The sequence below is a fragment of the Myxocyprinus asiaticus genome, chromosome 11, assembly GCF_019703515.2.
Source record: "Myxocyprinus asiaticus isolate MX2 ecotype Aquarium Trade chromosome 11, UBuf_Myxa_2, whole genome shotgun sequence".
Taxonomy (NCBI): Eukaryota; Metazoa; Chordata; class Actinopteri; order Cypriniformes; family Catostomidae; genus Myxocyprinus; species Myxocyprinus asiaticus.
In genome coordinates, this window is record NC_059354.1 from 20,604,027 (window position 1) to 20,623,877 (window position 19,851).

Here is a 19,851-nt window from a genome sequence, read left to right on the forward strand (position 1 = left end):
GTCTTATAATGATAAACAGAGTGAAAATTGATGCGATTGCTCCGGAATTCGCCAGGTCGTAAAGTCGTGTCACGATCTGTACGTTTATCAGATAAACTGACTCGTAACTTGTGCAGGGGCTCACGACCTCCCGAGTGTCAGAACTCACACCATGTACGCCCGGCCTAAGAGGCGGAGTCAATCGCATGCATTTCCTTCCTCGTCCAAGGCGAGAGTGGTAATAGCTTTCTCCTGCAGCTCAGCATCGGTTGTGTGTAGATTTTATCACTCCTTTTACGAAAGTCTCGGGAGATTAACCCATTTGAAAATTAACCATGGTTTTACTATAGACCTGGGATTTTCAAAGTGTTAAACAGTAAGCCCCCCCCCCCCCTCACAAAATTTACAAGATTGTAAAATTTTGCGAATTTATATACATACAAAAATGTTGTATATAGGCCTTTACAATAGCCAAGTAAATAATAAATAAAATAGCCTATGCTAAATGTTAAATAAATAAATAAATAAATAAAAATCTTTCTTCCACTAAAAACAGCAGTTTTATCAGGTATTGCCCTCTAGTGTTATATTATAAAAAATCATCATATTTCAGGCATTGGAGCAATTCACCAATTATGATCAATAACCTTAAATTCAGTCAGACAGACTCATTCAGCAGTGTGTCATACACCGGATGAGTGATAAATATTTGGCAATAAATATTTCTATTAATAATATGAAACAGTATTTTGCATTACTTTTATAAAACAAAACAAATAATAGCCTACCTGTTTGTCCTCATGACAATGGGATTATTTAACTTTTTTCACCTATGTTTGTGATAAAATCACATCACATGAGCCAGTCTCCATCTCTATGTTAATCAGTCACAAACACATGACACATCGACCCGATATCATGTCAAACATCATGAGTTTTTTCCACATTTTTGGATTTTCTGCATCCTAGATAAACTTGTGCAGATATGTTTTCCACTGTGGTGACAGAAGACATGAGTTGCAACAGATGTTCTTAGTTGACCGTTTATGTCATTTGATTTGCTCACCTCTCATCAGCAATCATCAGAATATTGTGGTGAACAACCAGATGACATTCCAGAAGCCAGTTTATGGCAGAGCCCCTTCCTATCTTTCAAGGCAAAAAAGAGTGGCTCAATTTTGATTGGATCATGGCAGGACAAACACAAACACATGTCAAGCACAGCCATCAGATAAGCTTCTTGGACAACTGCCAGACACCCCTCACAAGGAGGTAAGAACCTACACATGGAAAGAGACTTCCCACTGGTTCATGACTGATTTTCCAGCACCAAAATCTGAAACCCCCATCCTAGCTAAGATGGTCATAAAAATTCTAGAGGCAGCGTTTACGTCCCATGTGGTAGAAAAGGCTGAAACAAAAAAGGCACAAAGAAAAATCTTTACACACAAACGTTACTCCTAAAATGGACTTCAACTGCAAAACATCTACTCCACGTTTGTTCACTGAACTGTTTATGTAAATTGCAGTTGTTAAATTAGCACAATAGTTCACACAATCTGAACTATGGTGGTATAAATTAATGCATGTGTAATATGTAATCTTTCAATGTCATGTTTGGTCTCTTTATCTTCAGAAAGATGCCAAGAGTATTTTTGAAGAGGTTTGGAAAAGGAACAATGCATAGATAAAACTTTAAAGACATTGTTCTAAATATGTACTTTAAAATATGCAAATGTTCCACACAGAGGAGGGAGGGTGAGCCACACTGGATGGGCCCCCTCCAATGTCAGCAGCCAGTCATAACCCTGAAACAAGAAGCGCCCAACTGAATTCTCCTTCTCATCAGGAAGGTATAAAACTGTCCTCCAGATGACCACACCTTTGTCCTGAGTCCCTGTCCAGAGGGTCATTAACAGGATGCACTTCTAAATCACCTTTGTTCTTGTCTCACTTTACGAGAGAGAGGCAATAACAGAATAATAATCAACGTTCTGAGTTCCTGGCTGTTTGAGTTTGGGAGCAATAACAGAATAATGAACATTCTGAATCTCTGGCCTGAGTAGTAGGAGATGTAAAAGAATACAAACCATCCAACATGCTAAGTCTCCACTTCACAGAGAGAAAGAGGATAACAGATCACCCAACGTTCTTAGTGTCCATCCGAGAGACAGAAGAAGATCGACCAAGTACTGAGTCTTGCTACAAGAGACTATTGCAACAGTAAGTTCGGAATCCCTATACAAGGGAGATAACTACAGTGACAAGGTTTAGCTCTGATGAGCAAACCCTCTCTTCAAGGTTTGTGCATCTGCGTGTTCCAGATGATGAATCTTGCACTGACATAAGGGCTGTATATCTGCATGTTCCAGATTGCAAGAACCCTCTCAGTGCTACCAGGAGATCAGCTTTCCCCAGCTCCTTTGTGTCCAAGGCTGTTAAAATGGAATCCAGCACCTTCCCCACTGTAACGTGGCCCTGAGCCCCAGTGGAAGACTTCACTATCACGAACTCATCAGATAATCAAGGAGAACGTAAATATCATTACTAAACCTCTTTCCAGAGACCTTGGCATTAGTGTATACTATCAGTTTATGATTTTCTAATGTTCTTTAGATTGCATAACCTGTGTATCAAATGTCTTGGAAATAATCTTTGAGTTATTTGTTTAAATATGAATAAAGTTTTTGCCTTATTAATTAACAGAGAAACAGCAAACTATCTTTCATAAGATAATAGTCATGCATTGCCATTGCTATATCCAATTCAACCATTTGCATATTTCCGTTCTATGCACATTATTTACCTATTCATTTATTTGAAATTTTAGCATATTAGTACCATTTTGTAGTTTTTTTTAGTTATTCTTGTTTATATTTTTGTAAATAAAACTCATTTTATTACATTTATAACTGTGTGTTCCTTGTGTTGACGATACAGAAGAGCTCTAAAAGGGTTAGGCCGAAACTCATGAAGATTATTCAGATGACCAACTCCCTCCAATTTACATATTTTAAATTTACTGAATGGTCCATTTGTTTAATATTTTCTTTATACTGTTAAGGTAAAACTCCTTAGCTGGTGCCCCAGGGATGGAGGGAGGGGCCGTCTAATATTAATAATCACAAACACATACAACCTTAAGTGAAGTGTGACCAAAAATCACCACTTTGGTATCTTGTGTGAGGCCCAGTTCATTTCAGTTGGTGCCAGTGTGATTCTTACTACAATATAATTCTTATTCAATACAAATTTAACCATGTATTATACTGCATTTCTTGTAATCATTACCCACCAAATGGCGAGTTGATTCCTCCAGTTTGTTTCTTCCACGATATAACACATCTACAGACGCAAATTATTTGGATGAATGAACAAAGGCAGATCTATATGGCTTTATAATAGATTTGTGAGTGCACATGACTGGTTTTGATTGTACATACACTCTCTGAAAGAGAGCAGGGAGATTTCATAAAGCAGCGTATAGTAAATCTGCGTGCAAGTGGAAAGATTCGCGCTCACGCAACCGGTACAGATGCGCTCTTGCATGAAATGCATGCATTCATGACATTTAACAGAATCATAACACCATAGAGGTACTGTTTTTAAGCTGGACTGTCTGTTAAGCCAATTATTTTCATTTACCTTCACAACAAATTTTTATTGTATTTATTTATTTTTCTTTTGATTTTACTTGGTGAATTTATCATAATTCTCCACGCCTCCCCTGACATGCGGCACCCCCCTGGGGTTATAACTGTGGCTATATACCATTTCAAGGGTGTAAACAATAACAAAGGAATTAGAACACTACTGATCCTGAAGCATTTCCGCTATCATTACCAGATCCTTTAAATAAGGCTCTGAGTTAACATATTTTCTCAAAGAACATCAAACGTTTATCTGAAGTGACTTATATAGACATGTTGTTAATACTGAGTATCTACGCAAGAGAGGTGATGAAATTGAATTGTAGTTTAGATGCTTACAATTATTTCCTCAGCGGAAAGTGCTGGAATATTGGATCGCTCCTATCATAATCAATGAAGCCATTCAATTAAACAGTTTGCCTGCGGACAAGATAAGGATTTCTTTTTTGTGTGTGTGTGTGTGTGTTCCTATTTTGTAAGTCGTTTTGGATAAAAGTGTCTGCTAAATGACTAAATGTAATATTGAGTGACTTGGGCTGCTTCAATCTTTATAATGGGAGCGATTTAAAGTCACTTTTAGAGTTCTACCTTTCAAACTTAAAATGAGTTGCCAAAAATGTCATCCACTTACCAGCGAGAAGATAAGTTCTACAGTTGTTAGTACTGTGTGTATCCAGCCATTTTGCTTCTTACACTTAAAGTGTAAGAGCAGTACAGATAAGAGCAGCTAGATGTGTGTCTTTTCATTTATCCCTGTGACATTAATGATTTTAGCCAGCAGGTGGTGACAAAAGACCATTTTTATGTTATGAGCTAGTTAAGTTTGGCTGCCAATATATGTAGAGAGAGAGAGAGAGATAGCGAGAAACAGAGCATACGGTTTCTTTGAAATCATCAACATTGTCTCACTCCATGATCACTAAGATTACTACTACTATCACAGCTGGGAAATACAGTTAAACTAGCAGCTTCAACATTAAAGCATATCATAGCAGAGAGACACACTGACTGGGTAATTGCACATATGCTTACCTGATACTATTGGATACAGGAGTGTCTAAATTGGGAAATGTAATCATTCAACATGGCGGAGGAGAGTACACAATGGCTACCGTGAAATTCTCGGTGGGCTCGGATTACTATTTTTACACAGAAAATAGGATGTATTTGACCAAAATTCCATTATCTTCAGCAAGCTAACACTACACAAACAGCTGTAGCTTTACTGTTCATCACTGCTTCGGTGATGCATCAGACGCAGGTAATCACACAAGCTCAATTGTACTCTCTCTCTCTCTCTCTCTCTCTCTCTCTCTCTCTCTTTCAAACACACATCCTTGTTTCTCCAATGACTTGTTAGAAACTGCCCAAGCTGTTGTTTATAGTCCTAGTGAAGTTTTCGATTTAGTAAGGGAGGCTTGTGCTCATCTTTTGAACTAGCAATGGCAGATCCTGATCCGTGGCATAAGAAAGTAGTTCCATACACAATTGCATTTTTTTGTGACAGTCCTTAGTTTTTCCTCATTTTTTTATTTTTTATTTACTTGTTCATTGAACTGTTGTATAAAAGCAATATTACACTTGGAGTCTTGCTGTATGGCACTAAATCGTCGGCTGTGATTACCTGTGGCATTCGGCCAGTGATATATGTATATATACCTGGCACTCTCACATCTGGAGAACAAAGACACCTACATCAGAATGCTGTTCATTGACTTTAGTTCCGCATTCAACACAGTCATCCCACAGACACTCACCAGCAAACTCTCCACACTTGGACTTAACACTTTGCAACTGGATCCTGGACTTTCTGACAAACAGATCTCAGGCAGTTCTAATCCATGATCACACATAACACTCTCTCACTCTGAACACTGGAGCCCCTCAAGGCTGTGTTCTCAGTCCACTACTGTTGACACTGCTCACCCATGACTGTGTCGCCAGGCACCAGAACAATCATATTATCAAGTTTGCTGATGACACAACAGTGGTGGGGCTCATCACTAATAACAACGAGTCAGTGTACAGAGAGGAGGTGAGAGAACTTGAGCTGTGGTGCAGAGACAACAATCTATCCCTTAATGACAGTAAGACAAAGGAGATGATTGTTGACTTCAGAACATCTCCTGTGGTCCACTCCCCTCTGAATGTCAATGGCACGGAGGTGGAAATGGTCCAAAACTTTAAATTCCTTTGGGTCCACATCACTGAGGACTTGACCTGGAGCCAGAACACCACCTCCTTAGTGAAGAAAGCCCAACAATGGCTTCTTAGAAGACTTCCTTAGAAGACTGAAGAAGGCCGGTATGTTCAACACCATCCTGACGAACTTCTACAGGTGTGTGGTGGAGAGCATTCTGACCAGTAACATCACTGTGTGGTTTGGAAGCTGCTCTGCTGCTGGCAGGAAGGCCCTACAGAGTGTGGTGAAGACTGCTCAGTACATCACCGGGTCCAGTATTCTCTCCGTGATGGACATTCACACAGTACGGTGCTTAAGGAGAGCAACACACACTGTGAAGGACAGCTCTCATCCCTCCACTGGACTATTCTGTCCATTACCATCTGGAGGAAGGCTCAGTAGAGCATCTGAGCACGGACCACAAGACTGAGAAAAAGCTTCTTCCCCAGACGATCAGGTTACTGAACTTCACTGCCTGAAGCCCCCCACCTCCCACCATCCCCCATACACTCACAGACACACACACACACTGGGAATCATCAGCTACCTTTATATATTTTTTGCTTAACTACCCCCCTATGTATATATGTTCCTCTTGGTTGGTTAAAATATATTTGTACATATTTATATGTCTTTGTCTGTCCTTTTGCACTAAGAATAACTGCTGCCTATCTTGCACATATCAACAGGTTTTTCATTTATGCTTTGCGTGTATATCTGGCATTTCCAATTATGGGGAAATATATTTGCACCAAATGACTAGGCAAAAGAGATGTTATGCTTTGTACTCGTTGTCAAATGTTTAACTTGGAGGTTTGTGTAGCGGAGAGGTCCTTGGAGATTGATGTTTTGATTTGGGCAAAAGCTTCACTTCATTAATGAGAGGCCCACAGCATTACTCCACTTCTCTCTCACACACACTCTCAGATGTGTTTGATGCCAGAGGAGCTGTTATTTATCTTGTGAACTTGAATTTCGTTTACACACATTTATAATCAGAGAACAGGCAGAAAGGGGTGGAAGTCTCCTTGCTCATAGTGTCTAGCATTAGATTAGCATCACAGAATCTTTATTTATGGCTAAAACCATGGCAGGTGAAAGTTGTTTCCATGTTGTTGTTGTTCCCTATCTGTCACTCACTCGAATTTATGTCGATGTAGTGACACTAGGGGTCACTCTTGGGAGCCCGAAACTCCTCTGGTCTTTGATAAAAGGCCAATGAAAATTGGCGAGTGGTATTTGCATGCCACTCCCCTGGACATACGGGTATAAAAGGAGCTGTTATGCAACCACTCATTCAGATTTTCTCTTTGGAGCCGAACGGTCACGCTCACTGAGCTGAATTCTCACGACTGTTCATTCACCTCTGCTGGATCTGACGGCACATTTCAGCGGCTTCTCCCTCCTCTGCACTGGTGCACTACAGAGAACACCCCTGGGCACTTCGGCAGAAAAAAGAGAGTATATTTTCCTGAAAGAGTATATTTCTCTAAAAGAGCGGCACACACGGAACGTCTTTTTAAAGATGCGTCTTTTTAAAAATGTCTTTCCGATTGTGTGTTATTCCTGGTTGCGGTCGTTACCTCTCAACTTCAGACGGTCACGATCGCTGTCTTTCACGCGACCCACATGGAGGCAGCGTTCATGGATGGTTCATGTTCTCACTGCGATAACATGACCATGGCAACATTGTGGTCGCGCACCCCAGCGGCTCCCCGCCTCGGTCCTTCTACCTATGGGTTTGAGGCCAGCGCGGCTAGCACTGGGGGCGATTTGGGGACCCCAATGGGATCGCCTCCGCCGGGTATCCCCCCGCGGACCTCCCATTCCCCAGCATGCTCGTCTGCCCTGATCGGGCTTCCGGATGAGTCCGCCGGCTCGTCTCACAGCAAGCTCGACCACTTGTTCGGAGCACGCGAAGCTGATGAGCTCTCGAGCGCAGCATCGGAGAGCAGGCTTGTCCAGTCAGATGCAGAAGCCTCAGCTGGGCTCCCCCCTTCGGGGTCGATTGCCCAGTCACGGGCTGATGCAGAGATGATGGACATGCTTTCCCGGGCGGCCGCGAGCGTCGGGCTAGAGTGGAACCCTCTGCTCTCCCCTGAACCCTCACGGCTCAATGATTGGTTCCTGGGCTTGCGGCACCGCTCAAAGCAGCCACGCCCTGCTCCAGTGCCTTTCTTCCTGGAAGTGCACGAGGAGCTGACAAAATCGTGGGAGGCACCTTTTACTGCCCGGTCCCGATTTCTCAATTCCAGGGGCTAAACGGTGATTCCCCCGGTGGATAAGGCGCTTGCAGTGCACCTGTGCCCGCAGAGCGCCGCCACCTGGCGCGGATGCCCAAAGCTCCCATCCAAGCCCTGTAGGTTCACGTCGTCCCTGACGGCCAAAGCCTACAGCACTGCTGGACAAGCCGCCTCTGCCCTGCACGCTCTCCTGCTGGTCCACCAAGCCAAGGCACTAAATGAACTGTACGAGGGTAGTTCCGCCCCAGATCTAATGCAGGAACTGCGCTCTGCGACCGATCTCCCTCTCCGAGCGACGAAGGTCACGGTGCGGACTCTTGGGCGGACGGAGTGATCCAGGAGCGCCACCTTTGGCTCAACCTGGTTGAGATGGGTGAGGCCGACAAGACACGGTTCCTTGCTGCCCCCATCTCCCAGGCTGGCCTATTCGGCGACACCATCGAGGACTTTGCCCAGCAGTTCTTGACGGTGAAGCAGCAGACGGAGGCTATCCAGCATATCCTGCTCCGGCACAGCTCAAGATCCCACACCCCATCTGCTCGTTGCCAAGGGCATCCCCCTGTGGTGACTGCGCCGGCTCCGCCACAGCCTGCCCCTTCAGCCCGGCCCCGGCGTGGAGCCCACTGCAGGAAGCAGATGCCACCCGTCTCACGGCCGGCCGCCAAGAACCCACGAAGGTCGTCAAAGCACCCCTGAGATGGGTGACCCAGGGTTGACGAAACCCACTGCATTGGAGCTGGTAGTAAGACCACTCCATCCCCCGGTGGAGGGCCGGGTGGAGAATCTTTTGTTGCCATTATGTTTGATTTTGCCGCATGCCCAAGTGGCTGCGGTACCCAACAGTTCAGCAAAAGAGCGGTTTCCACCTTCCCTGGGTCACATACCCAGTGTGCACGGTCGTCATCACGACCACCGTCCACCTTTTTTCCCTTGCAGGATTGGCACTCCAGCGGCGGTCTCCCCGCCCCTGCGTGCCCAGCTGTAGCACATATCCACCCCCGATGTGACAGTCTCCATGGGTTGCGAGGACAGGCCTCTTCCTCCCCGTCCCAGGCTGTTCCGGGGTGGTCACAAGGAGCCAGGTAAGTGCTTTGATGTCCCTAGACTCAGCACGGCCATGACATGGTGTGGCACCTCGAGCTCTGCCCCCCGCGAGGCCCCACCTGCCGGTACGTCCGATGACGTTGTCCCATTGATCCCCCTTGTGCGGAACTTGGATGCGTGGCTTGCGCTTTCCAATCCATTGCGATGGCTGGTCCAGACTGTCCGACTCGGCTACACGATTCAGTTCGAGATTCAGTGGTATCCACTTCAACTTGGTGAAGGACGAAAATGCTGCTACCTTGTGCGCGGAGATCGCTACCCTCCTACAGAAGGGTGTGATAGAACCTGTCCCTCTGGCCAAGATGAAGAAGTGGTTTTACAGCCCCTACTTCATCGTACCAAAAAAAAGTGGTGGGTTGCGGCCAATCTTGGACCTGCGAGTACTGAACCGGCTTTACACAGACTTCCGATCAAGATGCTGACGCAAAAATGCATTCTGGTGAGCGTCCAGCATCAAGATTGGTTCACGGCGGTAGACCTGAAGGACGCATACTTTCACGTCTCGATTCTACCTCGACACAGACCCTTCCTGTGGATTGCATTTGAGGGTCATGTGTATCAGTACAAGGTCCTCCCTTTTTGCCTGTCCTTGTCCCCTTGCATCTTCACGAAGGTCGCAGAGGCAGCTCTTGCCCCATTAAGGGAAGTGGGCATTCGCATTCTCAACTATCTCGACGATTGGCTAATCCTAACTCACTCTTGGGACATGTTGTGTGCACACAGGGACTTGGTGCTCTCGCACCTCAGCCGATTAGGGCTTCGGGTCAACTGGGAAAAGAGCAAGCTCCTCCCGGTTCAGAGCATCTCTTTTCTCGGTTTGGAGTTGGTCTCTTTGACAGCGCGCCTCATGAACGAGTGCGCACAGTCGGTGCTGTCCTGTTTGAAGGCGTTCAAACAGAAAACAGTGCTTCCACTGAAACTCTTTCAGAGGCTCCTGGGGCATATGGCATCCTCAGCGGTGGCCACCCCGCTTGGGTTGATGCATATGAGACCACTTCAGCACTGGCTTCAGACTCGAGTCCCGAGATGGGCATGGCACCACGGGACACTTCGCGTGGTCATCACGCCGGTTTGTCACCGTCTCTTCAGCCCTTGGACCGACCTCTCGTTTCTACGGGCAGGTGTTCCCCTAGAGCAGGTCTCCAGGCGTGTCATGGTCATGACAGCTGCCGGCTTATGGACGGGCCCGTGGTTGCGTTGGCACATCAACTGCCTCGAGTTGTTGGCAATTCTGCTCGCCCTGCAGAGGTTCTGGCCGTTGATCCAGGGCAAGCACGTGTTAGTTTGGACAGACAACATGGCAGTGGTAGCATATGTCAACCGCCAAGGCGGTCTGCGCTCTCATTGTATGTCACAACTCGCCTGCCGTCTCCTCCTCTGGAGTCAGTAGCACCAAGTCGTTGCGATCCACTCACATCCCGGGCAACCTCAACACTACAGCGGACATGCTGTCACGGCAGGTTACCCTCAGGGGAGAGTGGAGACTCCACCCTCAGGTGGTCCAGCTGATTTGGAGTCGATTCGGACAGGCACAGGTAGACCTGTTCGTCTCCCAAGAATCCTCCCACTGCCCGCTCTGGTACACCCTGACTGAGGCACCCCTCGGCATAGACGAGCTGGCACACAGCTGGCCTCCTGGCCTACGCAAATATGTGTTTCCCCCAGTGAACCTATTTGCACAGACTCTGTGCAAGGTCAGGGAGGACAAGGAGCAGGTCGTCCTGGTAGTACCCTACTGGCCCACCCAGACGTGGTTCTCGGACCTCATGCGGTGGTAGACACGATCACTCAGGCTAGGGCCCCCTCTACGAGGTGCCTGTATGCTTTTAAGTGGCGTCTATTCACTAAGTGGTGTTCTTCTCAACGGGAAGACCCCCAGAGATGCGCAGTCGGATCGGTGCTTTCCTTCCTGCAGGAGAGGTTGGAAGGGCAGCTGTCCCCTTCCACCTTGAAGGTGTACGTTGCTGCTATAGCAGCACACCACGACACAGTGGACGGTAAGTCCTTAGGGAAGCACGACCTGATCATCAGGTTCCTGAGAGGTGCCAGGAGGCTGAACCCCTCCAGACCGCGCCTCGTTTCCTCATGGGACCTCTCTGTAGTTCTTCAGAGTCTACAGAGAGCCCCTTTTGAGCCTTTGCAGTCAGCTGAGCTTAAGGCAGTCTCCAAGAAGCCTGCCCTCCTGACTGCGCTCACTTTCATCAAGAGGGTAGGAGACCTGCAAGCGTTCTCTGTCAGCGAAACGTGCCTGGAGTTTGGTCCGGGCTATGTGCCCAAGGTTTCCACGACCCCTTTTAGGGACCAGGTGGTGCACCTGCGAACGCTGCCCCAGGAGGAGGCAGACCCAGCCCTGTCGTTGCTGTGTCCGGTGCACGCTTTATGCATCTATTTGGATCGCATGCAGAGCTTTAGGATCTCTGAGCAGCTCTTTGTCTGCTTTGGTGCACAGTGGAAAGGAAGCGCTGTCTCCAAGCAGAGGTTCACCAACTGGCTCATTGACGCCATAGCTATGGCATATCACGCCCAGGACGTGCCACCCCCGGTAGGGCTATGAGCCCATTCAACCAGGGGTGTAGCGGCCTCCTGGGCCCTGGCCAGGGGTGCCTTTCTAACAGACATATGCAGAGCAGCAGGCTGGGCAACACCAAACACCTTTGCAAGGTTCTACAACCTCCGGGTGGAACAGGTTTTGTCCCAGGTAGTGGCACGCAATACAAGCGGATAAGACCTCCTCTGAGCTGAAGACATGTGCCATTAATTCCCAGTAGTGTTCACAAACTATGTTCCCTGGTTGACTTCCTCCGAGCCCTGTGGCAGTCGAGTTTTTGGAGAGACTCACTGCCGGCCCAGTACATGTGCTAACTAAGAGCCCTGTTCTGGGGTAGGTGCTCCGCATGTGGCGGTTCCCTGTAAGGTAACCCCATGCGATGTATATCTTCCGCTAATTCGAGGTGTGGTCTCCACAGTGTCCTCCCCTTGGGAGGGACACCCCCTGACTAGACCTGACGGCCCAGTCGGATAATCCCCCTTGTTTTTTAGGGAGTGGAAAAAAGAAGGGGAAAAGAGGCCAAGACTGGGTTAGCCTGTCTCTATCTTTTGGGTAGTCGACTTTCCCCAAAGGGCCGTTCGACACTCATAACTATGTTGGGGGAGGTTACGTGTCGGCCTGGTGCGCTGGCTATGAGGCACACAGTTGTCTGCCCATCACACACCGCCAGTTCACGTAACACAGTTCAGGCAGTTGCGGCATTTTGTATAGGGACCCCTAGTGTCACTACATCGACACAACGTCGAGTGAGTGACAGATAGGGAACATCCTGGTTACTTGCGTAACCTCCGTTTCCTGATGGAGGGAACGAGACGTTGTGTCCCTCCTGCCACAACGCTGAACTACCCGCTGAAATGGCCGGACCTTGTCTCGGCTCCTCAGCATAAAACCTGAATGAGTGGATGCATACCAGCTCCTTTTATACCCGTATGTCCGGGGGAGTGGCATGCAAATACCACTCGCCAATTTTCATTGGCCATTTATCAAAGACCAGAGGTGTTTCGGGCTCCCAAGAATGACCCCCAGTGTCACTACATTGACACAACGTCTCATTCCCTCCATCAGGGAACAGAGGTTACGTAAGTAACCAGGATGTTTTCTTTGCATTTGCAGTCCATTCGGGATATACATTTATCAGTCCATGCATTACCTTGGATTTGAATCCAGGACTTTGGCATTACCAGTGCCATGCTCCACCAGTTGAGCTACAGAAACACTTTGGTGCCATTTACTACACACAAAAGAATACAACCAGCATTACACTGAAGTCTGTCAAAGGTTAATATCCAGATCAGTCAGATACTGCACTGCATCAGTTGTTGCTTCATCAAGCACCTGAACTTTGCCATCAAAGAATCTAAATGGACTCTAATTTACTAGATGATCAGTCATCTGACAAATTTCACCACAGTTGAATGCTGCAGAGTCTGCAGATCCCCACTTACTGTATGTATTAGGAACACCTTCTTTGGGTAGTTCAAACCTATCTAACATGACCCAATGGCACCACCTCAGTTCAAAGCCAGGCACTCTCAATAGACCATTTCAAGGAATATTCGTCAGTGTAAGGAAGTGACGTCTTTGTCCCTTGAACATTTCCTGCTAGTTTTTGAACCCATTCAAAACAACAATGGGAGCTGCTTGAATAATAGTGACTTTAACACTATTAACATAAGTAACATTAAAACAATTTAATAATGACGTTTTATGACAATTGTGTTAACATTACTAACGTTTATACGATTGTCATAAAATGTCATTTTAAAAATGTGGACCATGTTGTTTGGTGGCTGGATGCCTGGAAATAAAATAAATTAAAGTGTTTATAGTTCTGGAAAAGCAACCACAAATGGATGCATGAACTGCTGCAATGAAGCGAGAAGGCTGGATACACGCAGTACTAACAATTGTAATACACATCTTATCTCTGGTAGGTGAACAAAATATATGCCAACTAATTGTAAGTTTCATAGGTAGAGCTTTAAAAGTGACTATAGATCACTCCTAAAATAATGAATGAAGCTGTGCAAATCATTTACATTTAGTAATTTAGCAGACACATTTATTTAATTTACAAATGAGGAACATAACAAGCAATTTTTCACACAAGTAAACAATATCTGCATTATCGAACTGCTTAGGTCTCAGGCTATGTCTCCATTAATCCGGATACCTTTGAAAACAACATTTTCGTTTTCGAAACGCTCTCTGTCCACACTACTGTTTTCAAGAGTTTTCCAAAAGTAGCTCGTCCACACTGAAACTTATGAAAATGCATAAATCCCCTTGCTGCGCATGCTGTTGCATGTACGGCCTGAAACACAATTGTCTTCGTGTTCTGTTGTCGGACACCAATTCCGAGTAAACTTCCCTTTGCCTTTGAAGGAATGCAATGTGAATGTTGTACAGCATCTAAACTACGATACAATTTAATCGCCTCTCCTGCGTAGATACTCAGTATCAACAACACTTCTGGATAAGTCACATCAGGTAAACATTTGATGTTCTTTTTGAAAATATGTTAACTCAGAGCCTTATTAAAAGGATCCAGTAAAGATACCGGAAATGCTTCAGGGTCAGTAGCGTTCTAATTCCTTTGTTATTGTTTACATCCTTGAAATGGTCTATACTGGGTCAGCAACAAGGTGGCCATTAACAAGCAAGGCTGAGGTCCACAATTGTCAATGCCATGAACTTTTTACAGGGACAATCCTTCTGGAACAGCCAGGGGTGACGTTCCCCATGGCTCACTCCTTTTTGGTTTTGAAATGGCAGCCTTTCAATATCTCTGAGCCACAACCACAACACCATGCCAAAACTTGACATCCCAGGTGGGAATGTGAATTCCACTGTGTTGAGAAGTTTGAGAAAATATTTGACAACTGTGCATGCATAAAGATACCAGAAAACTGTCTTGACAGTAGATTTGTCTCTGTAGACCAGTCTTCAGCAGTCTCATTCTGATGACCTAATTCTAGCTGGTAATTGTTTTTAGAAATGCCAGGCTGTGCTGTCGGTTGAAAACTTGCTTCAGAAAAAAGCTGTAATAACTCTAGTATTGGGGAGTAACTAACAAAAAAGTAGTGATGCTAATAACTTAAAGGAATAGTTCGCCCAAAAATGAAAATTCTCTCCTCATTTATTCACCCTTATGCCATCCCAGATGTGTATGAATTTCTTTCATCTGCTGAACTCAAATAAAGACTTTTAGAAGAATTTCTCAGCTCTTTTGGCCCATACAATGCAAGTGAATGGGTGACAACATTTTGAAGCTTAAAAACTCCCATAAGTCAGCATAAAAGTAATCCATACAACTCTAGTGGTTAAATCAATGTCTTCAGAAGCAATATGATAGGCGTGGGTAAGAAACAGATCACTTTCACATTCTTCTTCTCGTGTTTTTGGTGATTCACATTATTCATGCATACCGCCCCCTGCTGTGCAGGGGGAATAATTTCTAGCAAAAAAATTACTTAAATATTGATCTGTTTTTCACCCACACCTGTCATATCACTTCTGAAGATATGGATTTAACTACTGGAGTCGTATGGATTACTTTTATTATGTCTTTATGTGCTGGATTTTGGCACCCATTCACTTGCATTGTATGAAACAACAGAGCTGGAATATTCTTCTAAAAATCTTAAATTGTGTTCTACAGAAGAAAGAAAGTCATACACATCTGGGTTGGCATGAGGGTGAGTAAATGATGAAATAATTTCATTTTTGGGTGAACTATCCCTTTAAAGGAAAAGTTCACCCAAAAAATTTAATTCTGTCATCAGAAAAATGTCATACAGTATATTTCATATATGAGTTTGGGATGGAATGAGTAAATTATTAGAGAATGTAATTATTATTATTAATATTTATTTATTTATTTTTACTTGTAATTTTTTTGGTGAACAATTCCTTTAACTACATTTATCAGTGTCAGTAGCATTTTTTTTTATTTAGTTTTTTATAATGTAGCTTAATGAAGCTTTCCCGGTAACAAGATACTTTTTTCAACAAGTATAGCGCTTTTAAATGTCAATCTGTATTGCACACACAGTTTCACTGCCAAGTTAATTATCAAACACACTCTCCTAAACAGTCCTCTCTCTCTCTCATATGTAACGTTTTAAGGTCTAATTCATTCTGTCGAATTGGTTCATGTAAATGAACCAATAAAAAATAAATATTCGAGTCCCTATGCTGAAGTCTCTGCATGACGTTTTAGGTTGCTTCGTTTTACATTGAAGTACTTTGTTAAATTCTGCTGTTCGTCGCAGTTTTCAGTTCAGCTATATAAATTAGTGTGGATCCGAGATTTTGTTTTATTTCATGTAAATGTATCTGTTTAAGTTTAATGCTGTCAACTGTCAGTCAGTTGAGCTAATTCATTCAAAAACCTTTTATTTATTTATTTATTTATTTTTTTTCTAGAAAAACATTAAATTAATTAAATTATTAATTACAGTATATCAAAGGATAGGATATATTTAGTGCCCCCTTAAATAGCTTTAATGTAGCAACTTTTTGCTGGTAATTAACTAGCTTACTACCTCTCAAAGTAGTAACTCAACTGTAGTTGAACTGCTTTAAATTAGCTAGTAGCTTGCCAAGCTACAGTTTCAAAATAGCTTCCGATGAGTTGGTGGAGATGTCCTTCTGCATCACACGATCAGTCTGAATCTGCATATTGTTTGGATGGTCCCTGGTGGTGTGGAGCTCAATTTGCTCTTGGAGTCACTCCAGCTTTGCGAAAGTCATCCCGCAGTCCAGATGGCCCAGAGCATTTAGCTGTCTTACAAAGGTTAGCCATCGCTTTATCAACTAATTAGAATAACGAAACAAGAACTGTGTGATAATATAAATAATAAATGCTTACTTGTCATCTGATAGCCATGGAATCCCCTCAGTGGAAAAAAAAAAAGGTCAGCAGTGCTTTGGAATCTAACTCTGAATGTTAAATGAAAGCTCTCTGTATTAGAATGAATAGCTGGTTAGTGTTTGAATCTGAGATGAATCGATTGCTAATATAGAGGTTTGAGTCTCTATATAACAAAAAAATTATTAAATTAATCATTACTGAAAATTTGAAAATGAGCATGCGGTGCCTATAAATCCTTGAATTGCATTGTACTAGTAAAATTTTGCATCTGTTCTTCATTCAACACTCATTTAGGCTTAAGTACCAACACAATTCCAAAGAATTTATGAGGCGAAGGGTGAAAAAGAACTCAAATGCCAGTTGTGAATAATCCACCACACTAAAATGATCCCAATACATCTTCATTATGTAGCGTCTAAAATAATGATTAAAATTCTGTCATTAGTTACTAACCCTCATGTTGTTACAAACCTTTATGACTTCCGTGGAACACAAAAGCTTACGTTGTAAGCTTAAATTATTCAATTATTCATTTAATGAACATATTAACATCATCACACATACTGTATTATGTAGCTAAATTTGGCATATGGACATTAAAATTGGTGCCTGTCTGGGGAGGATGGGCTCCCCCTGCTGAGTCTGGTTCCTCCCAAGGTTTCTTCCTCATTCTACCCAAACATATTAGAGTGTTGTCTAAGAGTTTTTCCTTGCCTTCGTCACCTTTGGATTAATCAATGCCTTTTTTTAATGCACTATTTTCTGTTAATTTGTTCTGTTTACACGCTTTTTCCCATCAACTGAAAACATACGGGGTCAACAGCCCTTTTGATATGCAGTGCCATTTTTTTTATTTACTTGTTAATCACTGTGCCAACACCCTCCAATCCATATATGTACTGTATGTATCATGTATGTACAGTATGTATGTGGAATTGCAATTACAATTGTTACCTTAAAGAACTATTTCTATTTGTTCTAACCCTTAAAAAGTGTTTTGCTGGTGTAACCTAATGTATTAATATATTTATTATTTTAAACATAAAATATTTTTATTTACAAAATGTGTATTTTAAATAATAATAGAATCCTTTTTTTAATGTCATTTTTTATTTTATTTATTTTTTTTATTTTTTAGTTTAACATTTTTTGGCATGTTTTAAAAGTTTTAGTCCACTGTTGAAAAGCAGAAAAGTTTGAGTGAAAAATTTTGTTAAAACCTGATGATCCATGTTATCCAGCATGATTTGTGAATGTTCCTTGTGTGCTTTTTGCAACTTCAATGGAAGCAAGAAAACCTTAACGTGGTGAATATCACAGATTTGCTTATTTGATAAGTAACCTACAAATATTTCTTATTTATTTTTTCACACAATTTTCATAATCCTGAAAACTTTGTTAATTTCTAGGTTTAATTTAGATTTTGAATCAGGCTAATACTTTTCAACCTCACTTTGTGTGTTTGTGTTTGCTGTCTTCTGCTAAACCGCGCAGCACAGCAGGCCCACACACAGCGGACGTACTTAAAAAAAAAGTATTCACTGCATCATCCCATTGATGTTTCCTAAGATCTTGTACATGGCAGCTGTCATTCACAATTTACGTAAAAGACTCCTAGGATGTCCAAAGACATTGTTTTTTGGAATTTGAACAAGAGTGTGCTATGTTGTTACATTAGTGCGTCACTGCATATTTTTTGGGCTCTTCGGCCCAGAGGTACTTCCTGAAATCATATCTTTTTATCCAGACCACCTGCTTTTGTCTAGTGTCAGCGTTTCAGTATCAGAGCATCATCTAAAGTGCATTAGAAGTGAAGCCATCACAGAAGAAACGTTTATCTCCCTGAGTTTTGATGCACCCCGATTGTTTTGTCTGTCTTCTGGGGGCCAGAAGACAGTAATGGCCCAATCTGTTTGAAGTTCGAGTCAGGCTGTGACACTTAAAGAGATTTATAGAGTCGAGAGTTGCCTGCTAGGCTTACCACCCTACCGTTTCTGCTTCTCATGTAAAGCTGCTCTCACGTCAACGAGGTCTGTGTGTGGGTGTACATATTTTACACGTTATCTATATGCCCTAAATATTTGCATTGCTTTTTAATAGCATTGCTTTGACCTACTATACTATGACAGTTATATGTCTCCTGGAGTACAACATTTTGTAGTAAGCTAATACAGATACTGTGATTTGAGTAATTTGGTATCCATTTTACTTTACGTAATGAAAAAATATTGCATTATCTTACTACCTTCAGTTTCATTGTATACTTAAGTTAATATCTTATTTATCTTCTGTACTGAATATCAAAATATACTTATCTTAAAATGTTATATGCATAATTTATAAAAAAATATTTTAAATTAAAAAATGTAAGCCTGTATTTCTATATTCTTTACAGTTGTTTATCATTGCATAAGACCAACCAAGTGCTACCAAGAAATATTTGATGCATTTGTGTAATGCTTTGCTTGGAAAGTGTGCTTTTGCTATCTTTCTTTGAAATGAATGCCACCTGTTTTTATATTTTATCTAATAAAATGACAATCATTAATCAAGGGTGGTTTAAGTGCCCAAATATGTTTTAGGGCCACTGTATGGGAGACCGGGGCTAGTTGTCACTTTTATCGTAAGTGAAAATTTCTCAGGGTAGGTTTATTTTTGTAAGTAAAATTTCACTGTTCTTGCCCAGGAAGAAAAGATACAGTTCATTGAACACACGTTGACCTTTTGTGCCGACATGCTCCGATAGCAGGGCTTAATGTCACACTGTGAGTCTGGTCCAAAATCTAATGTGCTGCCTCAATGTTACTTGCCTACATAGGCACCTGCCTTCTAAGGCAGCATCCTAACAGAAAATGAGGCTCATAAGAGACCGATTTGGAACAGACCCTAGATGGGGCAAGTTGTCACAATGGACCTTGAACAGTGGTGTAGGTTGCATGTGAACATTGGGTAGTGATTTGGAAATGTGTCCCCACCATCACAATCACCACAATGCACAAAATTATCAAAATATTGTTTTGGCCAACGAAAACAATCAGTAAATCCTATACATTTATAACATTTAAAACATGTGACAACCTGTCCTGATAAAAATGTGTCAATGTGCCCCGACCTGACTTTCACAAAAAAATAAATACATAAATAAAATAAATAATAATAACACATTTAAACCTTTAAATAAAAATTTGCCTTCCTTATATATTTGACCCTTGCCTTAATGTGTGCCTGTGTGATTTGATTATATTTGTTTTTTTACCCAAGAGTTACTG

General features: G+C 42.9%; 1 protein-coding gene across 1 annotated transcript in view; it reads left to right on the forward strand.

The window, feature by feature from the left end:
- LOC127447860 (thrombospondin type-1 domain-containing protein 7B-like) overlaps window positions 1-19,851 on the forward strand; it is a 331,798-nt gene that overhangs the window by 275,541 nt on the left and 36,406 nt on the right. The window contains exon 17 of the mRNA XM_051710006.1: window positions 10,688-10,693. Coding sequence (XP_051565966.1) covers window positions 10,688-10,693 — 6 coding nt within the window. The remainder of the gene's footprint in view (window positions 1-10,687; window positions 10,694-19,851) is intronic.